Genomic DNA, 20175 nt, shown 5'->3' with positions numbered 1-20175 from the left:
TATAATAGTACTAACGTTACAGTAGACATGGGTAACATTGATATCGTAATGTCGATATGTGTATGTATGCATTTTGGCTGCCATAATATACCATCAGCATCAGCTCGATACTTCAGTCTAGTGCTGACGTCACTAAAATGAAAATGGCGGCCACGCGCATTAGCAATTTGCGGGACTTTTATATCATCATCACCATCATGATCAACCCTCGCCGGCTCACTACAGAGCACGGGTCTCCTCTCAACAAAATTAGAAGTGAATGAATGAAGAGAGCCTATGTTTGACCATAGTCTACCACGTTGTGTGTGTGTAGTTAGATGCTTATGAGTTATAAGTAGACATCGGAATACTTATATACATTTACATAATATTTGCGCATGCATAAAATGCTATTTTATAGCGTTATTGCATATTTTCGTACTTTTTCATTGAGGTGTGTTTCAAGTAATTAAGTATCAGTTGCTTTAACGGTTAAGGAAAACATCGTGAGGCAACCTGCACACCTGAGAGTTTCTCCATAATGTTCTCAGAGGTGTGTGAAGTCTACCAATCCACACATAGACGGCGTAGTGGACAATTGTAATTGTAACTGTTGTGACAAACCCCTATACTGAGAGAAGACCCGTGCTCTGTAGTGAGCCGGCGATAAGTTGATTCGCAAACGAACAGAATTAGTCATTACATAATGGAACATACATAGGTAAACAAAAGCGAGCAAGCCCTTTTTTCTTTATTTTCTTTAATTCTGTAGAAACGATCCGATAACTTTTCTCTTCAGTTTTTACGGGGCCCCCAATTCCGATTGTGATTTCACTGAAGGATTTCCCAATGTTTAGAGGGCCTAAAACTAAGACCCGTGCCGGACCGCCTCCTCCGCCCCATTCTTAGGGCACGTTTCCGCTCATGCGGAGGTGAACGGAGCGGAATCGTGTTTTCGACCGATCAGATTAATGAAATATCACGTGACAAAATTATCACGCCATCTAAATATATAAAAGGAAAAGGTGACTGACTGACTGATTGATCTAGCACAGCTCGAACTACTGGATCGTGCTGAAATTTGGCATGCAGATAGCGATTACGACGTAGACGTCCGCTAAGAAAGGATTTTTGAAAATTCAACTCCTAACGGGGTAAAACGGGGGTTTCAAATTTGCGTAGTCCACGCGGACGAAGCTACGAGCATAACCTAGTCTAACAATAAACAGATTGGACGAAAACATGTCTCCGCCCCGCTTGTGTGGAAACGCACCCTTAGACTGCCACAGATTGGATAAAAAATACATGTACCATTCACTTTTAGGGAGGCCTGGGCTCCTGCCCCACATGCCCCAAGGGTAAAGATTGGACTGATGATTACTACCTCCATTCATGTTGAAGTATATTATCTAGATACTAACCTAGTAGGTACCTATACTGAGCTGGATAGGTAGACTAGGTACCTTAAGTCCCCTAATACCCTTAAATCATCATGATCAAACGGGATACTACTGAGCACAGGTCTGCTCTCGAAATGAGAAGGGTAGGCCAAAGTCCGTCACACTGGCCAAGTGCAGGTTGGCAGACTTCACACACCTTTGAGAAGATTATGGAGAACTTCCAGGCATGCAGGTTTCCTCATGATGTTTTCCTTTACCGTTAAAGCTATTAAATTGTTTCACTCTGACATAACTCTGAAAAGTTAAAGGTGCGTGCCCGAGATCGAACCTCCGACCTGCCGAATATGAGGCGGACGTCTTCACAATAGGCTATCATGGCTCAAGAAAGTCTATTAATATCGAACTTCATCTAAGTATGTACCTACGTCTATGTGGTGATGGCAGCAGATTTTCATATAGAACAAGATAAAATCTATTTCAAAGAAAAATTTGGTTAGGTATGTGTAAAAGTATCCTTGTAGTGAGATTTGTATTGTTTGCTTAGAAATGGAGACCACGCGATGAGCTCTGCGGTATTTTTGTGAATACAGACACCTGTATTAGTGAACGAAACCATTGACGTCATAGGGTGGACGCATGCGCTCCCGGAGTTTTCCAATTTCCACATCGCACGAAAAGGAAAGGGGGGTGGGAGAACGCGGTACGCTGCGTCGCACTGTGGACGTTCCCGATCAAACCAGAACTTTCAGCCTAGTGAAACGCGGGAAAAGGTAAGTTGATACAATTAAGATATTTTTATTAACGAATTTAATAACCAGCTGCAGATTAACGCTAAAAATATTCAATCTTATTTCCAACGCTGTTTCGATCGTAGGTATTTGGACATCTGCGTTAACACGCAGAATTGAATACTTGGAGTTAAATTAAGTTAGCAGCCGTTTTCGCGACAGGCAATTATAATTTCATAACGGAATTTTATATCGTAGGTAGTAAAGTGTGTATTATTGTACCGCATATGTATTTTATATTCAGTAGGTAGTATTTTTTAGGGTTCCGTACCTCAAAAGGAAAAACGGAACCCTTATAGGATCACTTTGTTGTCTGTCTGTCTGTCTGTCTGTCTGTCTGTCTGTCTGTCTGTCTGTCTGTCTGTCTGTCTGTCTGTCAAGAAACCTACAGGGTACTTCCCGTTGACCTAGAATCATGAAATTTGGCAGGTAGGTGGGTCTTATAGCAGGCTTTAGGGGACAAATCTGAAAACCGTGAATTTGTGGTCACATCACAACAAAAAAATTAAATTGTGGTCATAAACTATAATTAGTATTTTCAATTTTCGAAGTAAGATAACTATATCAAGTGGGGTATCATATGAAAGGGCTTTACTTGTACATCCTAAAACAGATTTTTATTTATTTTTAGGTATAATAGTTTTTGATTTGTCATGCAAAATGTCGATAAAATACGATTGTAATACGGAACCCTCAGTGCGCGAGTCTGACTCGCAGTTGGCCGGTTTTGTTGGTTCTTGTCCCATCCCCCGTCTGGTTAGTTACTAAATCCTTTAATCAAAGGTTCTCTGGTTCATCAAAGGTTGTATGTATGAGATAGACATTAACTTTAGTAGTGTGACTGCTGTTATTGTACCTATGTGTATATTCAATTTAATTTTTACCATTCCGTCCTCTGGTTGGCTAAATTCTTTCATCAAAGGTTTTATGTAAGAGATAAATAGGTTTTAGCAGTAAGACTGCCATCAGCTACTAATTACTTTAGTACTGTGTATTGTTTTCCCGTTTTCCTATTTGTACTATACAATAAACAACTAAAATAAATAGGCAAGAGGAATTAAATAGGCAATACCTTTATAATACTTACCTACCTATGCCATAAATATTCAACACGAAAAAATAATTGGAAGATTATTATAACTTATTAACTATCTAAATCTTACTAAGATTATTATTATTAAAACGATAATTTGCTACAGTATAGAAGTACGGAACTCTGCGTGTGCGAGTCCGACTTGCGCTTGACCGATTTTAATTTTTAACTTCACGTTACCTTCGTGTGCAAGGAGGTCAGACTTATCTGTAAGCTATTATGTTGGGATCTAGACTTTGTACGTCCTGCGGCGAGCATTCTATACTTCCTACCTACCCCATGTTACCTACAGTGTGGACAGTTGGGTCAGGCCTAGGTTACACATTCTAGACATACATCTACATTGTAGGTACATGTACATGTAGCTAACTCACTCAAGAGCATTGCACTTAAAAAGTACTTAACTAAGTATAAAGTAGGTACCTATGTTTACCATCTAGATTCGTATCAGTACCCTTATTATAAAATATGCGAAAGTGTGTTTGTTTGTTGGTTTCTTGGTTTGTTGGTTTGTCTTTCAATCACTTTGCAACGGAGCAACGGATTAACGTGATTTTTGGCATGGATATAGTTAAAGACCTGGTGAGTGACATAGGCTACTTTTTTATCCCGGAAAATGAAAGAGTTCCCTAGGGATTTTTAAAACCTAAATCCACGCGGACAAAGTCGCGGGCATCATCTAGTAGGTAAACATTTGACGCTTTATCCACCTTATTAGGTAGGTAATGTATTGTATACGTTACTAATTAACTTTATTAATTACGTTAAACATAATTATAGTTGACTAACATAAAATTAATTACTTAACGTAATTAGTACCTATTAGGTACCTGCACAAATGGTTACATAACACGAATATGTAACTTAGATTTCAAGAATTAAGTTATGTGCCTTTCGACTTGTATATAAATAAAATATTATAATATTATTATCATATTATATAATGGTAGCCATTGGTATTAATTATTGTGAATGAAATAGATTTTTAATCCAATTATTTTATCGTTAATAGGTATTAGGTACTCATTTTTAATAATAATTAAGTATTAGGCAAATAAGCAACTTCCTGATAACAATAAATATAAAATAAAACCGATCAAGTGCGAGTCAGACTCGCTACACGATGGCTTCCGTACCATTTTAGAAGATAACACTATGTACTATATCTGTACCAAATTTCGTCAAAATAATGTAGGTTGAATGGATGGGCCGTGAAAGGCTAGCAGACAGACAGAGACAGACACACTTTCGAATTTATAATATTAGTATGGATGGATATGGATTTCTGAGATAAAAAATAACGGTCAGGTTAGTTAGTCACTGTGTACCGGGGCCTTAAAATTTATACCTATTTGATCTGGCTGAATAACTTTAGACAGAGGGCAAATTGAGGGTCTGAAAAGGGTTCAGTGTAGTGTACAAAGTAAATGGTTTAGGTTTACAGCGGCGGATTAAGCCCGTCGATGGTCCAAGCCCCCAGGGCCGCATCACTAAATGAGGACCCAGTTTTCTGATATGTTTTTCTGACCACGGGTATCAGTCCGGAAGGATCGGAAAAAGAAAAAGATTTTACTCATAATGAAAAGAGAACAGAAAACCTAACTGAATTACAGAACATTCCGTACCTCAAAAGGATAAGAGGAACGCTTATAGGATCACTTCGTTGTCTGTCCGTCTGTCGTGGCTGTCAAGAAATCCGCTTGACTGACTGACTGATTGACTGACAGACTTACTGACTGACTGCAACGCACAGTCAAACCATAGCATGGATCGGGCTGAAATTTTGGCATACAGATATTTCAACGTAGGCATCCGCTAAGGGAGTAAAATAGGATTTGAAATTTATGTAGTCCACGCGGACGAAGTCGCGGGAACAACCTAATTTACTTAGTACATGACTTGCGCAAATCGCTGTTGTATGTAGGTAAATAACTTTACTTGTTTTACACACACATGTTATTTCAATAGGTAAGCCCACCCGTGTGATGCTAGGGCACATGAGTTTTATTATTACTTTGTAACGACTATATTGGTACATGAAAAATAAAAATAAATAAATAGAATATCTAGGTAGGTACCTACTCGTGTGGCTAGGGTAAGTCGCCTAGTAGGTATTATATTATATTTATTTAAGTCTACCCGTGCATAGTGGAAGTGTGTAGGTACTGTGATTTATCGTTTCATGTTCGCACCAGCATATTTTTGACAAGATTAGCCGCCCCCAATAGGTATATCTGGCCGCCCTAGGCCGGGGCCTAGTCGGCCTAGTGGGAAATCCGCCTCTGAATTAACAGAAGTCAATAGAACTAAATTCAGTCAAATTAAAGTTATGTAACAAAAATAAATAAATTAGAATTTACTGAAGTGAAGTGAAGCTTCTTAATTTTCTTTAATAATAATTAATTGATGTTAGCCTTTAATTCTCGCGGGAATTCAGAGAGGACACTTATCTAGATAAACTTTGAAAGTAAATTAAATACAAAATTCCATTTAATCGTTACGTTTCTAAGATACCATTAGGATTTCAAAATTGGAAAGCTGGTTGAGCAACACGTGAAGTAGGTACATTATTTCTCTGCAGACTTCGCTTGTAACATAGACATTTTAACAAATTTACATCGCTTGTAACACCCACATAGGTACTATAAAAGAATAAATAACTACTTATCTAATATCTAAAAAGATGAGCGCATACCTAGTATCTTTCCGCCTGCGCTAACTTTACTAAGTATTGAGAAAGTTTAGATTTCCAATGTTTTATCTAGCTTCTTTTACTGAAATAAGAAAGTTGCTGTCTATTTTATCTATTTAGCCTGCAGTCAACTAAAAGCCAAATAATATTTTATCGTAGGTAGAACGATTTGCCTATGACCTTTACTTTAGCAAAAAATTCTTAAATGGGAACTTGAATTTAGTTAGCTAAGTGAATTATTATCACCACTTTAACTTATTCGATTCGACAGGTTGCCTTTAAGGTTTAAAAATCGGGTTTTAGATTAAATTAGAAAATAATATTTTTAGGGTTCCATACCCAAAGGGTAAAACAGGACCCTATTACTAAGACTCCGCTGTCCGTCGTCTGTCACAAGGCTATATCTCATGAACCGTGATAGTTACACCACACTTAGGTAGTCCTGTGTCGTGGGTACCTGATAATGGTACGGAACTCTTCTTGCGCGAGTCCGACTCGCACTTGGCCGATTTTTTTAATTTGTTTTATATGACTTCTTTATAACTTTGTTCAAGAGATTGATTTTAAAAATCTAAATATTTGAAAATAATTTTAATTTGGTTTTTTTAATCTTCAAAATACGACTTCTTTTCTTTGTGACTTTGTTCAAAGAAAAGTTGTGACTGCATGAAAGATTTGCCAATTGTGAACTGATGTTATTGATAATATTATTATGTACTAGCTGATCCCCGCGGCTTCGCCCGCGTAGATTTAGGTTTTTAAAGATCCCGTATAGCCTATGTCACTCAGGAATAATGTAGCTTTCTACTGGTGAAAGAATTTTTAAAATCGGTTCAGTAGTTCTAAAGATTACCCCCTACAAACAAACTTAACGACATTACCTCTTTATATAATAATATACAACGGGCCGTGCAGCAGAAATCGTAATATTTTAATTTCGCCATAACTTCAAAACCAAACGTCCAATTTTAATCATTCAAAGACCAAATATTATCTCCATAAACTATTCTTAGTGATGAAATCATTTATTTTGATAAGGATTAATAGCATGAGTAAAATAAACGCGTTTAAATGTAGTCCAAAAAAAATCCAAGATTTTTAAATAAAAAAATGGTTGCTGTGCCTCACTCGACATAGATGGGTATAGTGTGTCGCGGACTTTTTTGTAGATATTTATAAGATCTACAATTAATTAGAACATTTTATGGTTCTATCTTTTATAGTTTAGGCAGCGTACGCAAAATAAGTAACTTTTCTGGTTGATTTTTTACACCTTGTGTCCGAAAAACCCAAATATCTTACGGAACCCTATTTTTTTCCAAAATAAAATATAGCCTATGTTACTCGTGGATAATGTAGCTTTCGAATGGTGAAAGAATTTTTAAAATCGGTGCAGTAGTTTTTGAGCCTATTCAGTACAAACAAACAAACAAACAAACAAACAAGTTTTCCTCTTTATAATATTATAAGTGTAGATGTACTTAGACTTAATCATTTTAGCTCCGCGTCTTTGAGTAGTCCTCAATTCCAATGTTACGAGTACCTACTACATTTCAAGCCGTGTACGAACTGAGCCGTGCCGAACGAATGTTTGAGAATAATTTTCTTATTTTTGTAGGCAACCTTTTTTTAAATTTTTATGACCAGGCTTACTTATTCTCGAGATGTGGATTGAGTACCTATAGAAAGGAAACCAATTAAATAACAGCATATAGTGTAAGCTTCCGGTTGCCGGTTAGAGAGGAAAGAAACCAACGAGATAACAACATTACGCGACAGGTCAAGTTGCCAATCAAGGAGGGAACACCCCGCACACACGCACAGCCCCCGTGCTAACCCAGTGCGGGTGACGTGCGGGTGTGCGGCGCGTCCCCTCGCCTATATACCTACTTAGTATACTTAGGCTTTCCTGTTGCCGGTTGGAGATATCCGGCGTAATAGAAATAGACGCGTGTACATTAATCTCGTTTTACAGTCTTTGCCGTATATTATCTGGCCCAACAGATTATGCATAGCCTGAAAATCCGTACGTCCTGTGTGCCGACGAGTACCTAAGTATAAAAGAAAGGAACATTAAGTAAATGAACGCCAAGTTTTTTGGCATTGCTTCTACATTGCGATTCCGGATTAGATAAAATAATGTACAGTAAGCTTAGACCTACTCACGTATTAACGATGTTTCTTTTTCTAAAGCCCTGTAGGTATGCGTTCTGACGCGGCAGATTTACGTTAATCTAGGCATCAAATATGTAACTACCTTTAGAACACTTGCTAAATCACAATGTTTGGCCTTCCATAATACATGCCAGATTTACGCTCAAAAGTGACACGACCTCTTAAAGAGCCAGAGCATCGAAATAATATAATAATTAAATAGGTACCTACACTTCAATAAAAAAAATATTAAAAAACCGACTTCAGAACGACCGACGAATCAGAGACGCGATCACATGATTAAAAATGTAGGTAAGTAGTTACCTACATTTAAGTACTCTTATTTGAAGCAAAATTCAGATCATGTTTATTTTCGAAATTCGCGCCGTTATAAAAATAAGACTGCGACATTCACAAAGAACTGACTGAATAATTCAGAACCATAGACCAAAGCTAAATATTTTGTCGAGTAGTAAAAGCAAGATTTTCTTTACAAACTTAAAGAAAACCGGCCAAGTGCGAGTCGGACTCGAGCACGAGTGTTCCGTATCTTGGAAGTATACGTGTAGGTAATAATAATTTAGTTGTCTAAATTATTCTACTTTCTTTTTATCTCTAAGAGTGAATTTTAGTTTGTAATTGCAAAAAAAATATTTTTATTGTACATGACATACCTACCCACAAATTACCGATTTTCGGATTTTTCCTTTACTTGTTCTTACTTATGTTATGATAGGTTATGATTTATTTGCGAGTTTCAAAATATGCAGTATAAACAGCTGTATTTTTTTTTGCGTTGACTAGAAGCTATATTATTTATAGTTCGACCTAAGCACCTTTTTGTGATACCTCTCATTAAAATGTCAAGTTAGTCATCGATGTAGCAAGTAATAATTCTTAAGTAATTTTTTTTACGCTGGGAAATGCATTTACACATCCCCCCCTCCTGGAAGCCTAAGCAGCCAGCCAACCAACTGGAGGGAAGGTATGTAGGACTCCACGGGCGAGAGGCGACCGGAATACCCACAACCCAGCGGCACTCCTGCGCGTCGCCTGGCGACTGGGTCACGGGAACGCCGAATCAAACCACCGCGACCCAGCCAGCGACGTCCGCCATTCTTAAGTACTTTCTTCGGAGTTAGTAGCTTTTAACCTTAGACTATTTTACCACCACCCTAATAAAAGAAAAGTAAAAAGTATTTAACTAGGTAGGTAGTGTCGTGAATTTTATTGATGAAAACTTTATCGCAGACCTTCACGGTAAGAGTTTTTCAACTCTGTGCAAGGCAACGAGAGTATCTCTATTATTCCCTCGACCGTCAAGCTCATGTTATTTAATTCGTCCAAGGGTTGTTATTGTTGAATCCGACAGTTCGTCTTGTTTACGGTTTATATATAGACATCCTAGATAATGAATAAACTCCTCAAGTCTAATGCTACAGATATCATTAGAATGAAGGAGTTGGAAGTTGAAGTTCAATGATAAAGTCTACACCTAAGTATTATAGAAATACTGTAACTTGTCAATTGACTGTTCTGTTACCCTTGTCCATACAAAGTGACTTTTCACACGCCATTTTAATTCTATGGGTCAAATGTCATGTCGAAAGTACGGTTCACCTTTAAAAAAGGACTAAAATCACAGATATGTCCAGATTTGCAACTAGCGTGGCCCCCTCAGTCCCTCTCACTCAAGCTGATTTTCTTACTTGTGGAATGTCATTCCTTCTACACTTCACGTTGTTTGTCAAATACTCACGTACAAATACATTTTGACAAACAAAAAAAAAAGGCCACGGTGATAAGGACAAAACATAATCATTTTGTCACTTTCTAACAAGAGCTTAAATGCATTTAGCTATCTCGCTCTAACAGTAAGTGTCACAATAGGGCTACTTCTAACAGTCCTTATTCTGAGACTAAAATGGTAATTTTGACATGATATCTGACACATAAAAGTTAAAATGGCGTGTGAAAACTCATTTTTTACGCATTATACTTATCTTACGGTTGGGTGGCACACGGTGATAGTACTTAAGCTTGTATCAATCTCGTAGCATAACAATCATAAAAAATCCCATAAAAATCAGTTCAGATATGATAAAAATCCGCCGTAAGAATTCAATCAAATATTTGAAATGAAGTGAGCGAAAAAGTGGTAGGTAGGTACCTAATTTACGCTTTTGTAAACCTCTTTAAAGTACTACCCAGCATTTGGAAGAGTATTTAATTACATATTTACTTTTTGATAAACGTGTTATCAGAAGACGACGAAAATATTAAGTAAATCAAGATTATTTTTCAAAATACCATTTATATAATCTTGAGGCTCATCCATCAGTCTGTGAGCCATTTATTTTATCACTGAAGCGAACGTTGTGTAAAATTGCCTGATCACGGTGCGTGAAATGATTTTGTTATAAAAACTATTTTTGCCATGATTTCAAATCTCCGAACCTTTAATATGTTTTTATTTTAATTAATATGCCTGTTTGTGTACACTGTTGGACCAAAGCATGCCACCACACTCGGTCATCGCCTTTCTATCCACCCACACCCTTCCACCTTGTTAAGGTCGTCAGTTCTAAACGTCTTCTCACGCTGCGCTTGACGGTTTTTTACTACTGACTGACTACTGAATAGAGCCCTTTTCAAGAGGCCACCAAACATGGTTCTTCGCCTTCCTCATCCACCCGCTTCCCACCACCTTCTTTAGGTCACGTACTGTAGCAAGCTGGTGGCTGGAGGTGGTCCTACATTTACGCTTACCGGTACGTGGTTTCCACTTTAACCTGCAAACTAGTAGGTACATGCATCATAAAATTAAACTATGTACAGTCCAGACAAACAAATATTACAAATTCATATATATATATACTTTATGTTATCTATATACTGTATTTTTTCAAAATTCGTTGAGTTGAGTTCAATAAAAGCAAATATCCTACGTCTTCACAAATTTTTAAAAAGAGATGTTTAGATTTTAGCTAGTCAAACAGCATAATAATTTTATTTATTCGTAGTTCGTACACTATGTTACAATTTCCTTGTTGCAGAAGGCGGAAGCTATGAAAATGGGATCAAAGCTGATTTTGGCTTTGTTATTCGTCTGTTTATCACACGCACTCTCGGCACCGTTGGCTCAGAACACAGGTAAGTTTATATTTGAATTTCATAAAAATAGTAGTAAGTACGTCAGTAGACGATCAGACAGGTCGAGATGGCAATCGGGGAGGGAACGCTCCGCACACCCGCACAGCCCCCGAGCTAACCCAGTGCGGGTGGGCGCGAGTGACGTGTGGGTGTGCGGGGCTTCCCCCGCCTTATACCTTGATTGCCATCTCAACCTGTCGCGGACTATACTTGCAATGTTGGGAACCTAACAGTAAATTCATAGCGCGTAGCACAGGGATCTACGACGTAGTCAATACTGCTACGTAGTTTAATCTATACTACGTAGTACTATTATATATTCTGTGTCTATACCTCAGAATACGTAATAGTACTTACTCTATACTTATAATATGAGTGTGAACTGTGAAGTGTATGTATAGTGTAGAATCGAAGTATGGAAGTATTTTGCTTAAATTAAAAAAAGAGCCTGTAATTGTAATAAAATATATGCCTATATAGGTACATGCGGTAAATGCGTTGATATAATATCTCGTTGCAAAAGTAGGTCACCGGGTCCTCGACTATTCACTTTGCAACGTTCCAACTAGTATTTGCGCCGCAAAATAATTAAAACTGTAGAGCTTAATAAATTTCAAGTGAATAAGAATTCACAGCGTTGGTTTTTATATTAAAAACAATAATTGTTTACATTTTTCTCAATCAGTCTGATCTGATTTCTTTAGAAATTGAAAGAATATTAGAAAATTACTATTTTTTTATTCTTATCATAGTAATGGTAAAGTACATAGAGCGATATCATTTTTGTAATTTGTGTAGTCCACTCGGACGAACTCGTGTACATATAAGCTAGTTGTGCTAGTATAACACAAGAATAATGTAGCACTTACACAAGCAAACTTACATTACATATTTTTTTTTTTTTTTTTATTATATTAATATTAATTTATAGCATATTAGAATTGCTGTTCCAACACCACTTTGGTTTGCTCTTATCTGTTTAATAAAAACAGAAATGGAAATTAAAATGATTTTTATCTTTTCGTTTAGGTTAAGTTTCTCTCTCTGGTTTGCGCTCTCTGGTAGAATTTAAGTAAACTTTGGTCTCGAGTAAATATTATGCCTTCCTATGTATGTATATCTATGTATTTTAGTTTGAGAAATTTTCAACCTGCTCATCTACCCGAACTAATTTAATATTCCATGAATATTAATTCAATCAATTTTTGTCTAAAAATAGAAAATTGAAGCTGGCTTAAACTCCATTGACCTTTCACGATCTAAATGTAATATTAAGAGCTTGGCAATCATTTATTTAGCGTATTCCTTCTTTAGAACTAAATAAAGGCATTTAGACATTGATCAACCTACCTAAATCCATAGGTACTAATATTACAAATGTGTATCTCGTCTTTTACTTTTCCACGACACGACTTTGATGAACATTTCATACAGAGATAGATTGCATCCTTGCACCTAGGAGATGGGACACGGCTACCTACGGGATTTTGAAAAACTAAAACCACGGGAATGAAGTCGTGAGCAAGTGTGCGTGCGTACGTGCGTGTGTGTGTCTAGATTCTAATGAGTAGGTAGGTAAATGGCAGCCACGTGAAAACCGAGGAACCGACGAGTAAAATAAATACCAACTGCCAATCACTATACGATCCCGTAGTTGGAAAAATATAAGCACAATAATTTGCTTTAACCGTAGGTACCTAACATAATCTTCTTACATTTTATATTCCATTCCCTCCGCCCACACAATTTTGAAGGAAATAACTGGCGTTGCGCAACGACCGACGCTGTTTTATTTGGAAGCCGTAATACTTTTACGTTAAGCTCTTTGGGCAACTAAACTAAACATTGGAAATTGTAATTTTCCACTTTTCTATCTCAATATCAAAAATCAATATAACTTTGATGATTTTCAAGCAAGTATAAGTAGGTAATACCCACTGACTGATTATATACTTCGATGGTAATACCTAAGTACTAGGTATCTACGTTAGGTCGGTTCGCAGTAAAATTTCGGTTCAGTTTCAGTTTATATCATACAAATTGCACTATGCCATTACTAGAGGATATTCACGATTTTTTCCGAAATATAAAGCCTAGGTATGTTCGTTTCCGGGATTCAAGCTATCTCTGTACCAAACGATAGCTCTCAGTTAAAGCAATGGGGGTTTAAAACTCCCGTGAAGGTTTTATATTTTCCGGAATAAAAAGTAGCCTATGTCCCTCCCCGGAATGCAAGCCTGTGCCCTTCAAAAAAAGCTAGCAGACAGACAGACTTTTGCATTTATAATATTATAATATGGCTTAGTTACCCATGCCATCAGAAGAATACCAGTCAGCCTCGTACGTGCAGTAGGTACGATCATTGGGAACGTAAGAATAATCTCCATTCGCACCGTTCCAGTGACGATAGAATACACTGTTCAGAACTTTGGTCTCTGCGGAGCTCAAAGGTTTCCAACATGCAATTATAGCAAAACTCATCTTAAAATTATTTATAGCATATATATGACTATGCAAATTACGCTTTAAGAGTAATCTGTTGGGAGTACTGAAGTACCCAAAATCCAATTTTAAGGTCTACCAAGTCCTTTAACAGTATTGCCCAACGATTCGATTAAGGACATACTTATCTTAAACCCAGTTATGAACCCAGAAATGGGAAAATTTCTGAAATATGAATGAGATTGAGATGGAATAGAAATGAAATAGGATAGAAATAGGCTTCGCTATTTCAAAGATCAAAGTCGGCCTGAGATACCGATGACGAGGTTCCATCTCTGGTACCATCGTGTCACTGTAAATTAGATTACTTTTATAGCGACGGATGTACATTTTATTTTTTATGAATATCCAACTAGATATTGCGGTTTGAAATATTTTAGAGAGACGTTGTGTTTTGTTTGGTTTTACCACACACTGCAAACTTGTTTTTACTTTGTTTAAAATATATAGACGATGGACATCTTTAAATAAACAAAAATTGGAAATTTAACCGCTTGTAACTTTTTTGTTCGTTCGTTTTTTTGCATACTTACCTATACCTAGTGTTACAATAAAGCTTAAAGTCGGCCTTATATAATCATGCACGCGTGGAATGGTGCCAAGATTACAGGCTGCTGTTCCAAACTGAACAGCCAGGCTGATCCTTTGCGCAATAAATGAGCCAGCCCTTGTGGAGGTAATTAACCGCGATAATATGTTTCGCAAAAAAAAATTGCACTAACACTCCACGGCCTATTCGTTCATTTAACCAAATTTTTTATTTAAAACTTTGGGCATATACTTATACATATACTTATACACTTTTATATTAAATAATAATTTAGAAAACTTAAATCCAAGGCGTGATTGTACTACAAAATTGTTTCTCATTTTCTAGGCTTCTGTTGGTAATGGAGACCACAATGAAAACAAAGACGAAATATTCTTCGAATTGCGGTGAATGAATGAAATATTTCAAATAAACCATGCACGGGCTTCAAACAAAGCTGTTTCAAAGTTTTGTTTGTCCAGGCTTTTATAACATACCTACCTATACTTTAAGTAGATATGCAAAATTGTTTGATGTAAAGTTGAGACCCAGCTTTTCTAAATATAAATGCGTTTACATAATCCCTATGTAAATGTAAGTACCTACCTAGGTATATACTTATATCAATGAATGGTAGAATTACTTAACAGATTGTCATCTTGTTTTACGTTGCCTCATACTTGTAAAACTGATATGTAAAATAGGAAATAAAAATCCACCTGGATAAAAGAAAATATACATATACACGAATTCAATATATTATTTCAACCAAAGCAGATGGTTTCGTAACTCGTGAATGATTTTGATGCAAGATCTCGAAAGAACGTCAAAGTCAAGATTAAAATGAGATAAAACAGCCTGTCTAAAGTGTAGAGATAAGGGAATTATGTAGTTCAATGTGATTATACGGAGAAAGGGACCAAAAGGTTATGCGTCAGGTCACAATGGTTAGTACCGAGATATAATCAAGGGCGAAGGGTAAAATATCATAACGAAAATCTGAAAAGGGAAGGCAGCTGAAGACGATTGAACGCAAATTTTGCGGGGAAAAAAATACTTATTGACAAGCTTATAAATAATCCATATTATCTGAAATATCATTAATATTAAATATTCCATAATATCAAAATTAAATACGAAAGTATGTCTCTCAGTCTGTTCTGTTGGTTACATTCACGACGCAAAATTGGCACTAAGATAATTTTCATCTCGGGAAAACAAGAAAACGAAGAATTCCTGCAGAATTCTGGAAACCGTAAAATTGGATATTGTTTTCGAATTTGAATATGGTTTTTTTGGTGTTATCTAAATATATAAAAGGAAAAGGTGACTGACTGACTGACTGCCTGATCTATCAACGGACGGCTCAAAATACTGGATGGATCGGGCTGAAATTTGGCATGCAGATAGCTATTATAACGTAGGCATCCACTAAGAAAGGATTTTTGAAAATTCAACCCCTAAGGGGGTGAATTAGGGGTTTGAAACTTTTGTAGTCTACTCAGACGAAGTCGCGGGAATAAGCTAGCAACACTATAATTACCAAGAGCGGCATTGACCTTTGACAGGATCATTAGTGTGCTCTGGCGTGATATTATCGGTTCACGTGTCAAAACAATTGAATCTCGTCTACCTACTACCTACGCCTCGGCCTAAGCCAAAGCCATATTGTTGCCTAATAATTGGCTAACTAAGTGCTAAGTAGCACTTAGCAGAGATTGTAGCTTAACTTAGGTCTCCTGGGACCAATACTAGAAAAATATTAGAAACTAGATGATACCCGCGACTTCGTCTGCGTGGATTTAGGTTTTTAAAAATCCCGTGGGAACTCTTTGATTTTCCGGGATCAAAAGTATCAAAAGATGCAAGCTATCTCTGTACTAAATTTCGTTGAAATCAGTTGAACGGATAGGCCATGAAAGGCTAGCAGACAGACAGACATACAGACAGACGAATACACTTTCGCATTTATAATATTAGTATGGATTAGTTCTGAGGATGTTATTATACCTAAAAAGATATTAAAAATTAAAAATATTGTACCTACTTACATTATGTTTCTTAGATGAGATCCAATAATGAAAACGCTTTTATTAAAAACAGCTCGCACGTGTTGCGCGTAAAAACTTTTGAATAAATATAAAATAACATACCAAAACTATTAAAATCGCACTACTTAGGTGGGTAGGTATTACCATCAACTGCATTGTTTTTTTTATACCTCTCGGGCAATCTCTCAAAAAATCTAAAATCTCTAAAATCAAATCAAATCTCTAATTTTACCAAAATCGAATGAGTAGTTTAGCAATTATAAGGGATTCGATGACCTAACAAACACACGGGATTCCATCGTCGGGAAAAATGCTGATCTACTATGAATCTTGGTGATATCGATTCGCTATCATCCAGCTAGTTTTAGTAACCCTTCGGTGCGTTGTCATGGCGATGCGTGGGCTATGTAAACTTCATTATACGAGCTCTACCCACCTGCACACAGATCAAAGGCTTACCGACCTCTATATGTTAGCGACTCACTGAATAGCCACACTCCGCCGCACCAATATAAAGTATATCGCACACCACCGCAAGATCCGCAGTTAGCCCAAGAGCCGATATTTTTTTAGTATTATGACGCCAGTAGCATAGGGCATAGTCATATTTCAACATGAATAACAATTTTTCTTTAAATATGCGTAAGTAGACATCAGCGCCAACCTCGGCTGACTTCAACAGCATATTTTTAACCAAGCGCGCGATGTGGCCAGTGGCGCGTTTGTTACTGACCTCACACGCATTTGCAAAGGATGCACCTTTTGCGGTTTTTGTGTCTCTTGCCAATCGTCTCGTGGTATACGATCTCCTTTACAGTTACGTTATAGCTACTTAGGTATCTAACTGCCATTATGCTTTGTAATATAAGTGTTCTGAATAGCTCAGTCTTCCATTTTTCTATTGTTTTCGTAATGAAAAAAAGGTATGAGTTTTATATTCCTAATTGTATTACTTAGCTACGAGTATAGTTGCCAAGACAATAATGTGTATTTGGTTGGACTTGGAACAAATTATAGTGTAATAAAAATCACAAAAAAGAATTTGATTTGATTTTATTCGTCTTGTATAATAAACAACAGGTTTTTATAAGGATATTTCTACGGAACACCATTATTTTTATTGTTATTTTGCCACGCACTCGACCAGTTAGTTAAAAGCTTTTCTGTTTGTGCGGGTTAATTTGAACAGCTTTTGGCAGGTTGAAAATTTTCGGCAGCAAGTGCTAGTTATTTGTCCAGGCAATTATTATCCCGGAAAAACAAAAGATTCTTCCGGCATTAAAAAAAACTTAGGTAATTCAACACGTGTTGTAGACAAAAATTAGAAAAAAACTTCGAATTCCCGAAATGATTTTCCAGACAGGATATCATTTTAATCAGGGAGTTGCGGTGTCTACCTACCTAGGTGGCGAAATAAAAACTGACCGGTACCTTCAGTCACAATGAGTTCAGTGGCCCTACCGCGGTTATTTGACAGCTACAATGTCACGATCGCAATCATCTCTGATTGGTTAATGCTCGCTCACTATTGGCCACAATGCATTGTTGCAACAAGAATCGTACAAATTCAGCCAATCAGAATAATTGAGATTGTAATAATGATTGATGCAGGTTTTAGACAATCGTCCTGCGGATGACCCCTTGCTTGCGATACAGCCCGTATATTTGCTCTTGAGGTCATTAAAAGTTTTATTCTAATTATATTAACCTTAACAGATAGAAATTAATGTTATCTTAAACATAATAAGTGTAATAAAATATTGCTGATGTCTCTGTACGTAGTACCTATGTAGTTTTGTAGTTATAAGTACCTACTAGGTACCTAATAGGTAAAACCTGTTTCAATTAATTTATTACTCCGAGTAACTATCTAACGTTTTGGTAGGTATTCTATTAGGAATTAAAAGGAAAATTTGTGTATGAAAACACAGTAAAAGTAATATTATTGGTAACATTGTTTTTTATGAATTTCATTATCCTCTCGCTTCATGTATTGTACGCGACAGGTTGAAATGGCAGTTGGGGGAAGGGAACGCCCCGCACACCCACACAGGCCAGGTGCGGGGGTAACGTGAGGGGCGACCTCCCGCCTCATACCCCGATCGCCATCTCAACCTGTCGCGGAATATAGGTACCTACTACGAGTACGTTAGAGATCACCAACATAATATATACCTACCTACTACACTTAGACATGTATTGTTGTACAATATTCCTCGCAACAGAAGCTATAGATTTTCTCGTGGGTGTACTTGAGTAGTTCTAAGTAATGAATGTTAATAATTTCTGGTTCCACGTATCCACATCACGCATAGTGTGATGGTACGATGATCGTCTTTGCTTCTATCTATGATTAGCTATAATGAGGATATTTTTTTTTTTTAATTCTCTTTTAAAGAGCTGAAATGAGGAAATTCAAAACAAGTAAATCGGCTGAACTTTGGGACACTGTTTGTATTCGGAGTCATATGTTATCTTACGTATGGCCAAGTACATGGCAGGCACAATTCGTCGGACGGACAATGTAGACCTTCCCAATCAAACTACCAGATTTTCGCGGGCTAGATGATGAATTTTATCTCAGAGATCTACTATTTTGACTCATTCAACTCTCTCGGATGAAAATCCTGAGGAGGAAAAGGCAGCTAGGTTATGCGTTCTGGCTTAGATGAAGGGTCGGTTGATACATGTATTTGCCAATAAGGCCATCGTTCTACTGACCAAAGCCCCTACTAGCACGGGGAACCCTACGCTGGAAAAACCAGCCTTTCAGCACTGTTATGTGGGGCACAGCCGACCCCTCTGTTATACGCTGCGAAGCGTTTGGCAGCCTGTCGCGAAAGACAAGGTTCTTTTCTTGAGCTAAAAGCTCGCCCCTTACCATGGTATAATTTTGTATATATAAATATTAGTACAATAAAACTTAAGGCTAGCCTTATCTAATTACTATATAAATCATGACCGCGTGGAATGGTGCCAAGAATACTGGCTGCATTTCCGCGCTGGACAGCCAGGCTGATCCGCTGCGCAAAAAATGAGCCAGCCCTTCTGTCACCAGTTGAGGCTATTAATCGCGGTGAAATGTCTCGTAAAAAATTTTTAGCACTAAGACTCCATGGCCCCAGGGTCTCCACGGCAAACGGCACAAAAATGTAACTCTCTATAAGAGAGGCATACTTGCGCCGCTTGCCGTTTTCAGCTGTTTCTGCTGCGGCTCCCGGTCTTGATGCTGTCTTCCTGATATGACACGGGGCCAATGTGTCAACGCAAGTTGCGTCCCACATTAGCGCCCGTCCCCGTTCCCAGGGAACCAGCGTCAATCCATCAGGTCTCTTGCCATCATCCCGACTAATCCCTGCCGGCTCAATGAGCGCAGGAATATTTATGGTGGCAAGAGCTCTTTTAATTGTATCGTTAAGAGAGCCATGCCTAAACAGCCTACCGGAGCTCCTTTGGCAAGAGAGTCCGTGGATTCCAAATTTATCAACCTCTTTTCCACACGGATATTAGTTCATTTATTTCTAAGTTGGCCAACTTAGGAGTCGAGGGGTCGAAGCTGTAAAGACATGGCGTGTTTTGGTGTGCCGAGGCTTTGCCGCCAGCACGCCGTCTTAGCGACCGTGTGCCTTTTTGCATTCCGACTTTATAAGTCATGGATATCAAATTAATAGTTCTCCCACATTAATACCTTCAGTGTCCCGCGGTTTCGGCCGGTACGTAACGTCGTCCTATAGTTCTCGGAATGCGGCGTAATGATGACACACAAAAAAAGGTCTGTACCTGCTTTACTGTTCACCAACAGCCCCGTTACCCGAAGATGCTCGTTCCCCTTCA

The 20175-nt window shown here is 37.6% G+C and overlaps 1 protein-coding gene across 2 annotated transcripts in view; it reads left to right on the top strand.

Annotated features, from left to right (window-relative positions):
- The first annotated feature begins 2038 nt into the window (after positions 1 to 2038).
- LOC117986902 (uncharacterized) overlaps positions 2039 to 20175 on the top strand; it is a 55345-nt gene continuing 37208 nt past the window's right edge. Inside the window, exons 1-2 of one of the 2 annotated variants that reach the window (XR_011237364.1) lie at positions 2039 to 2149; positions 11163 to 11259. Coding sequence is in view for 1 of the 2 variants with exons in the window: in XM_069502108.1 (XP_069358209.1) it covers positions 11175 to 11259 (85 nt within the window). In the remaining variant the exon portion in view is untranslated. The remainder of the gene's footprint in view (positions 2150 to 11162; positions 11260 to 20175) is intronic. The other variant, XM_069502108.1, reaches the window with a different exon arrangement.

This window comes from Maniola hyperantus, chromosome 12 (genome assembly GCF_902806685.2).
Source record: "Maniola hyperantus chromosome 12, iAphHyp1.2, whole genome shotgun sequence".
Lineage (NCBI taxonomy): Eukaryota > Metazoa > Arthropoda > Insecta > Lepidoptera > Nymphalidae > Maniola > Maniola hyperantus.
The sequence above is the reverse complement of the archived record's forward strand: the minus strand, read 5'-3'. Positions and strand labels throughout refer to the sequence as shown.